The 14,491-nt window shown below is 35.9% G+C and overlaps 1 protein-coding gene across 1 annotated transcript in view; it reads right to left on the bottom strand.

Moving 5' to 3' along the window:
* The window catches only part of lrp1ba (low density lipoprotein receptor-related protein 1Ba), a 387,570-nt gene that overhangs the window by 14,063 nt on the left and 359,016 nt on the right, over positions 1 to 14,491 (bottom strand). Inside the window, exons 90-93 of the mRNA XM_051094447.1 lie at positions 13,351 to 13,515; positions 8,032 to 8,193; positions 7,578 to 7,752; positions 5,495 to 5,599 (exon numbers count right to left, since the gene is read on the bottom strand). Coding sequence (XP_050950404.1) covers positions 5,495 to 5,599; positions 7,578 to 7,752; positions 8,032 to 8,193; positions 13,351 to 13,515 — 607 coding nt within the window. The remainder of the gene's footprint in view (positions 1 to 5,494; positions 5,600 to 7,577; positions 7,753 to 8,031; positions 8,194 to 13,350; positions 13,516 to 14,491) is intronic.

Below are 14,491 nucleotides of genomic sequence, written 5' to 3'. Positions count from 1 at the left end.
AAAAAAAAAAAAAAGAGTTTCTGAGTTCACACTCTCTCTGCTGGCATGCTGCCGAGCTACTAAAAGAGCTTCATCTAAAAGAGCGTTCGGCAGCCGCCAGCCTAATCCTGCGGGCTGCCGTTTTCACGGCATTAACGCCTCCCGCACTCCAGCGAGCGCCCCGTCTGACCCCGCGGTTTCTCCCTGGGCGGACCGGGATTTCAAAAGAGTGAATTTCTCGCGGCTGTCGAGGACATCTTCCCCGTATGTCTCTCCGGCCGTGCGCTTCCGGGTGCGGTAGTTTCCTCGCCTCTTTGGACGGACATGATCGCTGTCTCACGTGCCTGGGCCGAGAGCACGCTGAGGCAGCGTTCACGGATGGTACGTGCGTTCATTGCGAACGTATGTCCATGGCTGCGTTAAAGTCCTGCCGCTCATTCATGAGTAGGCACCCCTTGTTGTCTTCCCGCGGTAAGTCGTTGAGCCGTCAAGGTTTTTCGGCTGCCGCGGTGAGGCACTTGGGGGACATTCAGGTGACTGTGCAGAATGTTCCGTCGGCCCCAAAGCCCTGCGGACTTCTGCGTCACCGCGCAGTCCCGTTGAGCTGCCAGAGCAGTATACCTCCCCGTACAGCGGGCTGGGTATCTCCTTTTGCTGCGCTCCCCAGGAGGTCGAGATGTCTGCTGCAGCATCAGAGGGAGAGTCTGACGATGAGGCTGACGACTCAGCGGGTCGGTACCCCTCTGCGGTTGCCGCCCCGTCTGAGACAGATGCTGAACTGTCGGCTATGCTCCTCCGAGCCGCCAAGGAGATCGGTCTGGACGTGCCCAAAACACCTCCGGCCGATCCCTCTAGGCTGGATGATTGGTTTCTGGGACCGCCGCGCTCTCCCCCCAGTGCCTTTCTTCCCGGAGGTGCATGAGGAGCTGGTGAGGACTTGGCGAGCCCCGCACTCTTCTCGTCCACGTCCCAGCTCCTCTCCCCTCGCCTCTCTCGACGGCGGTGCAGCCCGGGGTTATGGGGCGGTCCCTCAGGTCGAGCGCGCTGTCGCGGTGCATCTATGCCCGCCTGGCGTTGCCACCTGGCGGGATCGGCCCCATCTCCCCTCCAGGGCGTGTGAGTTCTCGTCCGCTCTCGCGGGCCGGACTTACCACGCCGCTGGACAGGCTGCCACCGCCTTGCACGCTATGGCCACCTTACAGGTGTACCAGGCCAAGGTGTTGAAACACCTGCACAAGAGGGGTTCTGACCAGGGTGCAATGGAGGAGCTCCGCGCCGCCACCGACTTTGCCCTCTGGGCTACGAAGGTGACGGCGCGTTCCCTTGAAGGACGCAATCGAGCCTGTCCCTCCAGCCGAGATGAAGTCAGGGTTTTACAGTCCTTACTTCATCGTGCCCAAAAAGAGCGGTGGGTTAAGACCCATCCTGGATCTTCGAGCCCTGAATCGGTCCCTTCTCAGGCTGCCGTTCAAGATGCTCACGACGAAGCGCATGCTAACATGCATTCGTCCCCAGGATTGGTTCGCAGCCATCGACCTGAAGGACGCGTACTTTCACGTCTCGATCCTGCCTCGACACAGACCCTTCCTACGGTTTGCTTTCGAGGGTCGAGCGTATCAGTACAAAGTGCTTCCATTTGGCCTCTCCCTCTCTCCCCGCGTCTTTACGAAAGTCGCGGAGGCTGCCCTGTCCCCTCCTTGGCAGACGGGCATTCGCATCCTCAACTATCTCGACGACTGGCTTCTCATAGCTCACTCGCGAGATCTGTTGTGCGAACAGAGGGACTTGGTGCTCCGGCACCTCAGCCATCTGGGCCTTCAGGTCAACCGAGAGAAGAGCAAACTCTCCCCAGTGCAGAGGATCTCTTTTCTCGGTGTGGAGCTGGACTCGGTCAGTATGACAGCCCGCCTCACCAACGAGCGCGCGCAGTCAGTGCTGAAGTGTCTGGAGTCATTCAGACACAAAACAGCGGTCCCTCTCAAAACATTTCAGAGGCTCCTGGGGCATATGGCAGCCGCAGCCGCAGTGACTCCGCTCGGCCTGCTTCATATGAGACCGCTTCAGCGCTGGTTACACGATCGAGTCCCGAGATGGGCATGGCACCGTGGCACACTCCGGATTGGCGTTTCCCCGCAGTGTCGCCGCCTGTTCAGCCCGTGGTCAGACCCGGCCTTCCTTCAGGCCGGAGTCCCCCTGGGACAAGTCTCCAGGCATCTTGTGGTATACATGGATGCCTCTTCCACGGGTTGGGGTGCTGTATGCAACGGGCAAGCAGCATTGGGCTCCTGGACAGGACCTCGACTGCAATGGCATATCAATTGCCTAGAGGTGTTGGCTGTGCTTCTGGCCCTTCGTCGCTTCCGACCGACGTTGCGTCACAAGCACGTGCTTGTTCGTACCGACAGCACAGCGACTGTAGCCTACATCAACCGTCAGGGTGGTCTACGCTCCCGTCGCATGTCACAACTCGCCCGCCATCTGCTCCTATGGAGTCAAACGTGGCTGAAATCGCCACGCGCCGTTCACATTCCAGGAGAACTCAACCGTGCAGCCGACCAGCTCTCACGGCAGTCCACCCATCCTGGAGAATGGCGACTCCACCCCGAGACAGTCCAACTAATTTGGAGCCATTTCGGGGGAGGCCCAGATAGATCTGTTTGCTTCCCCCGAATCCTCCCACTGCCAGCGGTTCTACTCCCTCAACGAGGCTCCCAACAGCCTTGGAGCGCAGGCTGTCCCCTTCAACTCTCAAAGTGTACGTTGCTGCCATTGCAGCGTACCACGATGCAGTGGATGGAACATCCCTAGGTAAGCACCAACTCATCGTGAGGTTCCTGAGGGGTGCAAGAAGGGTTAATCCCCCCCAGGCCGCACCCCATACCCTCTTGGGACCTCTCCGTCGCCCTCCAGGGCCTGCGGGAGGCCCCATTTGAGCCACTTGCGTCAGTTGAGCTAAAATATCTGTCGCTTAAGACAGCGCTCCTGACCGCACTGGCCTCCATCAAGAGGGTAGGGGACCTACAAGCTTTCTCTGTCGACGAAGCGTGCCTAGAATTCGGGCCCGGCGATTCTCACGTCATCCTGAGACCCCGGCCTGGTTATGTGCCCAAGGTTCCCACCACGCCTTTCCGCGATCAGGTGGTGAACCTGCAAGCTCTGCCCCTGGAGGAGGCAGACCCAGCCTCTGCGATGCTGTGTCCAGTTCGCGCTCTGCGTATATACGTGGACCGTACTCGGCACTTCAGACGCACCGAGCAGCTCTTCGTCTGCTTTGGAGGTCAGCAGAAAGGGAATGCTGTCTCCAAACAGAGGTTGGCCCATTGGGTGGTAGATGCCATCTCCCTGTCGTACCAAAACCAGGGAGAGCCATGCCCCTTAGGTCTTCGTGCCCACTCCACATGGAGTGTTGCCTCATCCTATGCGTTGGCTCATGGCGCCTCTCTAGCAGATATCTGTAGAGCTGCGGGTTGGGCGACACCTAATACCTTCGCCAGGTTCTACAACCTTCGCGTAGAGGCCGTATCCTCCCGTGTCTTAACATAGACATCACAGGCGAGCGGGGAGTCCGGCTGGTGTCGGCTTGCTGCGCCATTCCTAATGGATCCGTGCGCTATTTCCCTCAGTTGTTCCCTCCGGCGAACCTGGGTCCTCCATGCCCCGCAGTCAGGCCTAGTGCGGAGTAGTGCTTGTCTGTGCTCCGGTTGGGTCTCCTTCGCCCAGCAGGTTGTGGCAACATGTTTCAGTATTTTTCCACGGTCAGCCAGAAGGCCGATGTTTCCCTCATATATCCCTAAAATCTATGGATATATTGAATTTCTTGTGTTCCACATGTAGAGATTTCATGTGCTCCGCCCCCCCAACTCCTGCTTCAGTACAACTGGCATCCCTGTGGGGCCCCCTATTGGCCCCCAGGGCGTTGGGAAGGTTACGCTCATATCCGTCTGCTGACACGTCCGCCTGTCGGCACGCGGTGTGTTGCGTAACGCAACGTCTGGTTCGTGGCCTGTTCCATGGGTCTGTTCCCATATGTAACGTCGTAGTGAAACGACTGAAGGGGAACGTCTAGGTTACGTACGTAACCCTCGTTCCCTGAAGGAGGGAACGGAGACGTTACATCCCCTGCCACGACCTGACGTCGCGCTGACGCCGGGCTGCAGCTCGGCTCCTCAGCAAAAGCCTGAATGAGTGGTTGCACGCCGCCTTCTTATATACCCGTGTATACGGGGGAGTGGCTCGGCATGCAAATACCACTCGCCAATGTTCATGAATGTTCATTGGCCTTTTGAATAAGGCTTGGAGATGATTGGACTCTCAAGCGAGTTCCCATATGTAACGTCTCCGTTCCCTTCTTCAGGGAACGAGGGTTACGTACGTAACCTAGACGTTTTTGGGTGTACTGTCCCTTTAAGGGATTTTTTTATATAGACTTTTGTAGTCTTTTTCTCTCTAGAAATTTGGTGACACAAGAAATAACATACTTTGCATTTCACTTACAATGGTTTAGTTCTTTGTGAACATTTTCCGACCTTTCCCTAAGCTTTTAAATGAAACAGACTGTTTTGCTACTGTATCTTTAAAATTATATGCAAATGAGCTCTGTTATGATTGGCTAGCTGTTTATGAGCTCGTCTTGGTGTGTTTGTGAGAAAAGTAGCAAATCTGATTCATGAATGATTCATTATTTTAGATTCTGTCAATCAGAAAGTCAGATTTAGTCAATGAATCACTTGATTCAGTTCACAAACCCATCTGAATGATTCATTCACAAATCTGAGTGACTCACTGATCTTTACAGAGCGTTTAATGACTTAAATGTCTCACACAAAACTACTGTATGGCTTTAGACGTCTTAGAATATAGTGAATAGGTTTTATGAACCATTTTAATATGCTTTTATCGCGCATCTGCATCCTTTATTGAAGCTTTAAAGCTTCACTTCCTGTTTATTGTAATTTCCCAGAAAATAATGACTTGAGTTCTTCTAAAGAATTTCTTTTTCGTGTGTTCTGAAGAAGAAAGAAAGTTATGTAATGAAACTGGGATGAAACGATATTTTAATTTTTGAGTGTACTGTCGCTTTAAGGGCTTTTAAAGCATTGATCTACTGGAAAATAGAATCCCTTTTTATTTTTCGTCACTTTTATAGTCTTTTTCTCTCTAGAACTGTCTCTTTAATAGCAGGAATGAATTGGAAAGCAGAATCACTTGTTCTTCTTCAGTTTTCATCTGCGTTTCTATCTGCTGACGTCTCTCTTGGTTTCTCTGCCTCTCTCTAACATACAAATATAGAGGTCGATATAAGTGGCAGCTTATGGACCCCTGCTATGATAATTCACTCTTCTGCTGTAATACTCCCGCTCTCCTGTTCACCTTTACAAAACATTCATCCTCCCAAGTCAGACGAGCAGAAAAAAATCCTATTAAAGTGCTTGCCGGAGGGAGCAATTTAAAATGAATGAATCTAAATAACGGCAGGCAATTTGTTGCTGTAGAAAGCTATTAAGAAATTACTCACTGACAGAACGGCAGGCCCGTCTCAGAGTCGAGGTGGCAGGTTCCGCCGTTATAACAGTATCCGTCACACAGCTGACAGCTGGCTGCGATTCTGCCGTTCGTACAGCTGCGAACACACGGGAACCACAGCACGGATTAAATTCAGTACAAATTTTGTTGTTTCATTTCAATACTGAGTCATTATATCATCAAAGAATATGAATTGTTCAGAAAAGTGTTTGAGTATATAGTAGTCAACATTTTAAGTGGATCGAAAAAAGTTAATCAAAGTTGTCCTAAGACAAGAACGAGTATTGTTTTGCTTTTAGGACAACTTTGATGAAAGGTTTTGACCAACTTCAAATGTTGACTACTGTACATGCTCTCCAAAAACATTTTAAAATATTCTTAAATGTACTGTGAAATATATTATATTGTTAAACACACATGCACACATAGAAAGATGATAGTTGTGTGTGTGTATATATATATATGTATATATATATATGTGTGTGTGTGTGTAACATTGCATTTTATTTTTACATTTACACATTTAACACATTATATAAAATTTTAGAATATTTGTACAATATTATTTATATTTGTAAAAATGAACTGATACTTATTGAAACAATTAAATTATATAATTTATTAAATTAATTTAATTAAATGATATTATATAACATTATTATAAAATGATTGTAATGATACCTGAATATAATGTTATTGTAATACATAAATTATATTTATACACTAAAATATTTTATGTCAAAGTAAATAATAAATCATTAATATATTTTAAGACAATTTGTTTTATTTAACACAGTGCATTTAGTTTTTCGTGTAATGTGTAGGATATTTGTACTGCTATTCTATTCTATTCTGTTTTATTCTATTCTGTTCTATTATTTATACATTATTTTTTTTTATATTTGGACTTTTAACGATATATAGAATTATAGAATATTTGTACAATATTTAGCTTTGTAAAAATTAATTGGTAATTATTCAAATTATTAAATTATATCATTTATTAAATAATATTATATTAAACTAAATTATTATATTATATTATTAAAATATATAATTATAATACATGCAATGAAACCTAAAAATAATTATATAATAATACATATATGATTTTTGTAGAGTAAAATATTTTAATCTAAATAAATACATTTTTATTTAAATAAATAAACAAAGAACATTATGTTTAAATACATAAAATTATTGATTTTGAAATTAATTAGTAATTACTACAATGATGAAATTGTATGATTAAATGATATGATATGATATTATATTAAAATACATAATTGTAGTATAATGTAATGATACATAAATATAATTTTATCATTATATGATATATGTACACACAAATATTTAGTTTAAATAAGTAATATAATAATTACAATAAATAATATTTGTAATACTATATATATATATATATATATATAATTTATTAAAAAATATATATTAATATTTAATGTCAAGCCAAATTAATAATAATTAATAATAATTATAATTATAAGTAGTTTTCATTAAAATACAGCTGAAAGAAATCAATATAAATTGATTAAATATAAGTTGAAAATCTTATAAAAACTTTCAATAAATAGCCTACTAAAACTACTACAACTAAAAATAAAACAATAAGTAATGACAAAAGTGCATTACAAAACAACAACAAGACTTAAGCTAAAATGCAAAAATAAAATTATATTATATAATAAACAACTGTATATTTAATTTTTACACATACACTTTTACAATACATAAAATTCTATAATATTTGTAAAATATTATTTATACTTGTAATTAGAAATTACTAAAAGTAATAAATTGTGTGATTAAACAATATAGTATAGTATAGTATTAAATTAAATAATTAAATTAAATTATTACATTGTATAATTATAATATCATGTAATGATACACAAACATAATATACATATATATATATATATATATATGCATGTGTGTGTGTGTAGGATATTGTACTATTATATTATATAATTATATAACTTTTATATTTTATTTTTACACTTATTTTATATTTACATTAAGATAATTTTGTATAACATGTCCTTTTACTAAATACACACTTGCAGGCGACGTCTCCGGTCTCTTCATCCACGATGCACGGGGCCCCTCGGCAGCGCAGACATCGGTCCGTCTCACATTTCGGCCCCTCGTAGCGGGTGGGACACACACACTCCACGTGTCCCGAGCCGGACAGTGTGCAGCCTTTGGAGTTCACACAATAATGGTGACAAATATCTGCCATCACATAGAAAGAGAGATGAATATTACAACTAATCCAAAGCAATATACGCTAACCGCATCATATTATACCTCTTCTTTACAGCAACTGAACTGTTTTGACACATTTCAAGTGCTTAAGCATCAAAATAGTGCTTCTCACAAAGTTTGACATGAGAACAGTGTGAATCTCTGCATAATCAGACTAATGAGCAGGTCTGTGATGCCTGGAGTGCTGCTTGAATAGTGCACTCGATTGAGCTAATGAATGCAAAAAAAGTTTGATCGTGTACTTACGGTGTAGACAGCGTTCTCCAGTGTATTCTGCCAGACAGTGGCACACGGGTTGGTTCCCGAGGGTCATGTCACACGTGCCTCCGTTCAGACAGTAACCGTCACAAACACGCTTCTCACACAGAGGACCCGTGAAACCCAGAGCACAGCGACATGTCGGCTTTCCTGTAGTAAACACACATTATTTTAGTGGCTTTAAGTCTGGTATTTTACGTGATTTGCATAATTTGCATAACTCCATACACGACTACATAACTCCGTAAGGAAAAAAAACAAGCAGGTTTTTCTTTTTGACCTGAATATATTTGACTAAGTACTAAAATGAAACTGAAAGTCTGTTGTGAGCTGTTGTTAAAGTGAAATGATCATAAATTATTTTAATTGATTAAAATAAAGCTGAAAGAAAATAGAAAAATTCAAAATCTTATAATAAAAAACTTGAAAATTGAAAAAAAAAGTACTAAAATTACTACAACTAAAAAATAAAATAAAAAGTAATAAAAATAAGTGCATTACAAAAAAAAAAAACTAAACTAAACTAAACTAAAATAATTACTAAAACATAAATTAAAATTAACAGAACTATTGAAAAAGTTCTAAAACAACTAAAGGACATGACAAACACAATGACAAACTTAAAGTAAAATCAAAATGAAACTGAAAATATACAAAATAAACAATTCAAAATAAATTGTGTTTCATTTATTTATTTATACAGAATAAAGTAATATAACAGTGTTTCTAGATATACTAATATAAACTGAAACTGAAACTAAAAAATATTCTAAATAAATTTTGTTTACAAGTTTATTTATTTATTTGTTTATTTATTTTTATGCGGAACACAAAAGGATATGTATTGCTGAATTTTCATTCCATAAAAAAACTTTGCTGTTTGTTTGTTTATTTAGAATAAAGTAAAATAGAACTGTTTCTAAATATACTAATATCAAATGAAAATTAAAACAAAAATAAGCAATTAAAAATTAATTCTGTTTGTTTGTTTGTTTATTATTATTATTATTATTATTATTATTATTATTATTATTATTTATTTTAATTTTTTTACATGGTACACAATAGGAGATATTTAGCTGCATCTTTATGCTGCTCTTTTCCATATTAAAATTATAGTTTTTTTTAAATTTCTGTATTTCTATATATATATATTATTGTTTTGTTTTGTTTTGTTTTTGATAGAATATAATAACAGTGTTTCTGGATATACTAATGTAAAATGAAAAATGAAAATATAAAAATAAACTACTCAAAATAAATGCTGTTTCAGTTTTTTTTTTTTTTTTTTATGTGGAGCACAAAAGGAGACGTTTAGCTGCACGTTTTTTTTTTTTCTATTTGTTTGTTTGTTTGTTTGTTTATTTATTTATTTATTTATTTATTTATTTATTTATTTATTTATTTATTTATTTATTTATTTATTTATTTATTTATTTATTTATTTATTTATTTTTCATAGAAAATTTTTTTTTTCTATATTTCTATATATATTAAGGTTTGTTTTTTTTGATAAAATAAAATAACTGTTTCTGGATATACTAATTATTATTATACTAATATACTAATATTTATTATTATTACTATTATTATTATTATTATTTATTTTTTACATGGAACACAATAGGAGATATTTAGCTGCATCTTTATGCTGCTCTTTTCTATATTAAAATTATAGTTTTTTTTTATTTCTATATTTCTATATATATTAATGTTTTTGTTGTTGTTTTTTGATAGAATAAAATAACAGTGTATTTGGATATACTAATGTAAAATGAAAACGAAAATATAAAAATAAACTACTCAAAATAAATTCTGTTTCAGTTTTTTTTTTTTTTTTTTTTTTTTTTTTTTTTATGTAGAGCACAAAAGGAGACGTTTAGCTGCACTTTTTTTCGTTAGAATAAATTAAAATAACAGTGTTTCTAGATATATTAATATAAAATGAAAATGAAACTGAAAATATAAAAAATAAAACTATTCAAAATAAATTTGGAACACTAAAGAAGAAATTTAGCTGCATGTTCACGCTGCTCTTTTCCATTTAGTATTTATATATTTCTGTATATGTATATATTTTTCTTTTTCTTTTTTTTTTTTTTGTTAGAATAAATTAAATTAAGTGTTTCCAGACATACAAGCATAAAATAACAATGAAACTATAAAAATAAACTATTCATAATAAATTGTTTCATTTTTTTTTTTTTTTTTTTTTTTTTTACATGGAAGACAAAAGGAAATATTTAGCTGCATGTTCATGCTCTGCTCTTCCATATGAAAATGATTTTCCTTAGATATTTCTATATATATGTCTGTTTTTTTTTTTCAAATATAAATTAAAATAACAATGTTTCTAGATATAATAATGAAAAAAAGAAAATATTAAAATAAATAATTCAAAATAAATTACAAGTATATGAACAGTATTACAGTAACAATTATTTTAAAAGAAAAAAAACAACAAAAAAAATAACAAAAACAGAACATTTTATATATAAAGCCAAACAGAAACATTTATAAAAATAACAACAAAAATAAAAACCTCTTAACACATTTACTACAACTTAAATTAAATTACAATATATTAAAAATAATAGAATAAATATAAATAATACTAAAATAACACTGCCTGTGAGGGAGTACAATACACAAGAACTTACTACTGTAAAAACTTCAAAAATTAAAGTAATCACATTCTTGAAAGTACAGTACCTAATGTGCAGACTAATGGTGCAAGTCGCAGTGATCTATACAAGTCTTTGCTTTCGTAGCCAACAGAATGTGATTATTTGAGTTACTGTGACAGAGTCACGGTGTTCTAGTGGGGATTTGAGTGACAGTACATCTGTTGGCCATTGATTTCGCACGTTCAACACACATTCAAAGCCAAGGGATCTTCAGTCCTACTGTTGGTGGTCCGTCTGCCAGCTGGTGCGAATGACAGTTTTAACGCAAAGACGCCAACAGAAACAATTCCTGACTGTTTCCAACTGATTTCCATCCAGGCTTTGGATCCTGCCAAAATATCCTTCAGAATAAGAGTGATTTACACAACACCTTCCTGAAGCTCTCGCAGGGAGATATTTGTTTCGTGGAGGTTGTGATAACAAACGGGCAAAGGAACGTCTGGTGTCTTCTCATGTACTCGAACAGCCAATAACAAACAGACAGTGAGTGAACATGACGCTGCACTTTTGGGGAACAGGCTGTCGGCAGTTGGCGTAGATGCGTCGGGGGAGTTTCAATACCGTTCGTTAGCTGGAACAATTTCCAACTGTATAATTACCTGTCCAAAACCCTGACGCCCATGTGTATGCAGTCTTTCAATGAGAGATATTAAAAAATGGAAATCCTGTCATCATTTACATTTGCTGTTCCAGACCCTTTTTTTTTTTTTTTTTTTTTTTTTGCTGCTGTTTTCCGTATGAAAATTACATTAATTTTTGTTTTATGTTTTATGAACAGCATTAATATTTTGGTTTCAGTGGAAAACATTCTTGAGTCTATAGAAAAAGGAAAAATTTTGTTTTATATATATGTATATATGTGATTGTGTGGATTGGAAAAATATAACTTATACTAATAACTAGATACATTTATTTATGATACTATGTTATTTTTTCCCCATAATACAAAAAAAAATATATATATTTATCTATAATTTATTTATCATTTAATATTGTTCCCATATATATTATTGTAATAACTATATACATTTATTTATAATACTTTATTTTTCCCATAATAAAAACATACTTATATATTTATCATTTAAATTAAAATAAAAAACAATATAGTTATTTATTTATTAAACAATAATAATAATAATAATAATAATAATAATAATAATACATATTTATTTATAATACTATAATATTTAAATATGAATATTGTTATTTATTTATTCAATAATAATAATAATAATAATTTATAGTAATAACTACATACATTTATTTATGATACTATAATATTTTTCGCATAATAAATATTCCTTTATTTATAATTTATTGATCATTTAAATTAAAATACCAATACTGTTATTTATTTATTAAATAATAATAATAATAATAATAAGAAGAAGAACAAAACGATATACATTTATTTCTAATAATAACTATACACATTTATTTATAATAATAAATAATATTATTTAAATGAAATTAAAGAACCATTTTAAGACCATATAAATGATCTGAACTTATCTGTACGTATTTATTTAATAATTTATATTATTCTTTTTTAGCATCATCCATAGTAAAAACTAAATACATTTATTTATAAAACACAATCATATTTTTCCCATAATAAAACATTATTGAAATAGTCATTATTATTATTATTATTATTTATAGTAGTAACTAGATCCACTTAATAAAACTTAATCAATAATCAAATATTTTTTAAATGAAAGTAAATGACCATTTATAGTATTGCTTTAGAAGACTTATAACAAGTCAAATGAGCCAATTCAATTCATTTTTAGAGCTGACAACTCATGATAACCATTTACTTTCAATACACAGAAATTGAGCAGCGTGAACATTCTGCTAAACTTCTGTTTTTGTGTTTCACAGAGAACAGAAAGTCATGGGGTTTAGGAATGACATAAGGGTGAGGAAATAATGAGTGAATTGTTTATTTTTTTTTTTTGGCTTATTTCTGAAGAAAACGCAATTACTGATTGAATGTCGATAAGAATAATAGCCGCGCTCAGAAAATCCTTATAAATTTGGTGCTTGGAATATTAAATCTCACAATATCCTTGCTTGTTTATCATTTCACACTTTTAAGAGGACCCAGGATGACCTGAAACAACCCAAGGCAACACAGGTGTTGTATATTGCTGCTGCATTTCTTCACTGAACAGACAGAAAGCAAAAAGACTGAGAAATCCCTTCAGAATCAGATGTCTGCCTGTGGCCTACTTTGAATTCAGAGAGCAGACGAGGAGCATCAAAAAATCCCTGTTTGTACCTGATTGTTTTCTGAACGCTTCTGCACAATACAAGACTTTAATCATAAAATATGAATTGTTACATTTTAAAACAAAATGAGAAAGAGAGAGGGGAAAAAACCTAAAACCATTCAATATTTATATGTAGAAGAATTTATATTTCTTACGTTTTCTTTTCTTTTACATAAATTAGTACTGTCTCTTTTTTGCATCAATTACGCAATAAATAACGTTTCTTCTAAATAGTTACTGTACTTGTTAACCACAAATTAAAGAACATGCTTGGGATCAAATATGAGTGAAACGGAGGCAGAAAAACAAAGTCCGGTTTACAGAAGGGAAAAAGCGCCTACCTAGTGGAGATCCTGTGCAAGTGCCTCCGTTGAGGCAGTAGTCCTTACAGTGGCTGATTTCACATCGATCCCCAGAGTAATTCGGCCAACAGAAGCAACGCGATTCCCCTCGTTCATTGGTGACGCACCGACCTCCGTTCTCACAGGCAGGACGACAAAGATCTCCTAAAACATAACATGAATCCTTCAGATAAGGCAATTATAGCTAATTAGTAAGGACATTTTTTAAAAATGTATTTAGTTGCTTATAAAATCTGTATATAAGCTATATTATACAATGTAAACATTGCAACTGAATGTAAAGAATCTTTAAGCAATAAAATGACAATACACTGCAAATTATAGATTTGCAATTACACACACACACACACACACACACATACATATATATATATATATATATATTTTTTTTTTAACAGCATTAACAGCATTTCATTTTAGAGTAGTAGAGTGTAGTAGAAACAGGACAGAACATTTTGAATAATAACATTGATTAATTGATTTATATTAAAACACCAATATTGTCATTTAATAATAATAATAATAATAGTAAAAACTAATAAAAACTAGGGCTGTCAAGTGATTAATCGCATACAAAATAAAAGTTTTTGCCTATTTTATGTGTGTGTACTGTGTGTAATTATTATGTATGTATAAATACAAACACATTCATGTATATATTTAAGAATTATTTACAAGTATATGCATTTATTATATATTATATACAAATACAATTATTTTGTACATAAATAACATATTTCTTTTAAATATATACATTAATTTGTGTGTATTTATATATACACATAATAATTACACACAGTACACACACATATTAGGCAAACTCAAACTTTTATTTTGTATGTGATTAATCGCGATTAATCTAGACTAATAAAAACAAATAAAAATGGACATTTAATATTGATAGATTTTAGTAAATATTTGTAATATTTTAAAGTGGCACATACACTTGGTGATTACACTGTAAATTATATATTATTTCATGCTAAATTGTTTGTTTATACAGCCAAACTTATTAAGACCTAAACTTTTTGCAATATTTATTTATTTGTTTGTTTGTTTGTTTAAAATACCAATATTGCAATTTAATAAATATTACTACTACTAATAATAATAACTATTA

The sequence above is a fragment of the Labeo rohita genome, chromosome 22, assembly GCF_022985175.1.
Source record: "Labeo rohita strain BAU-BD-2019 chromosome 22, IGBB_LRoh.1.0, whole genome shotgun sequence".
Lineage (NCBI taxonomy): Eukaryota > Metazoa > Chordata > Actinopteri > Cypriniformes > Cyprinidae > Labeo > Labeo rohita.
The sequence above is the reverse complement of the archived record's forward strand: the minus strand, read 5'-3'. Positions and strand labels throughout refer to the sequence as shown.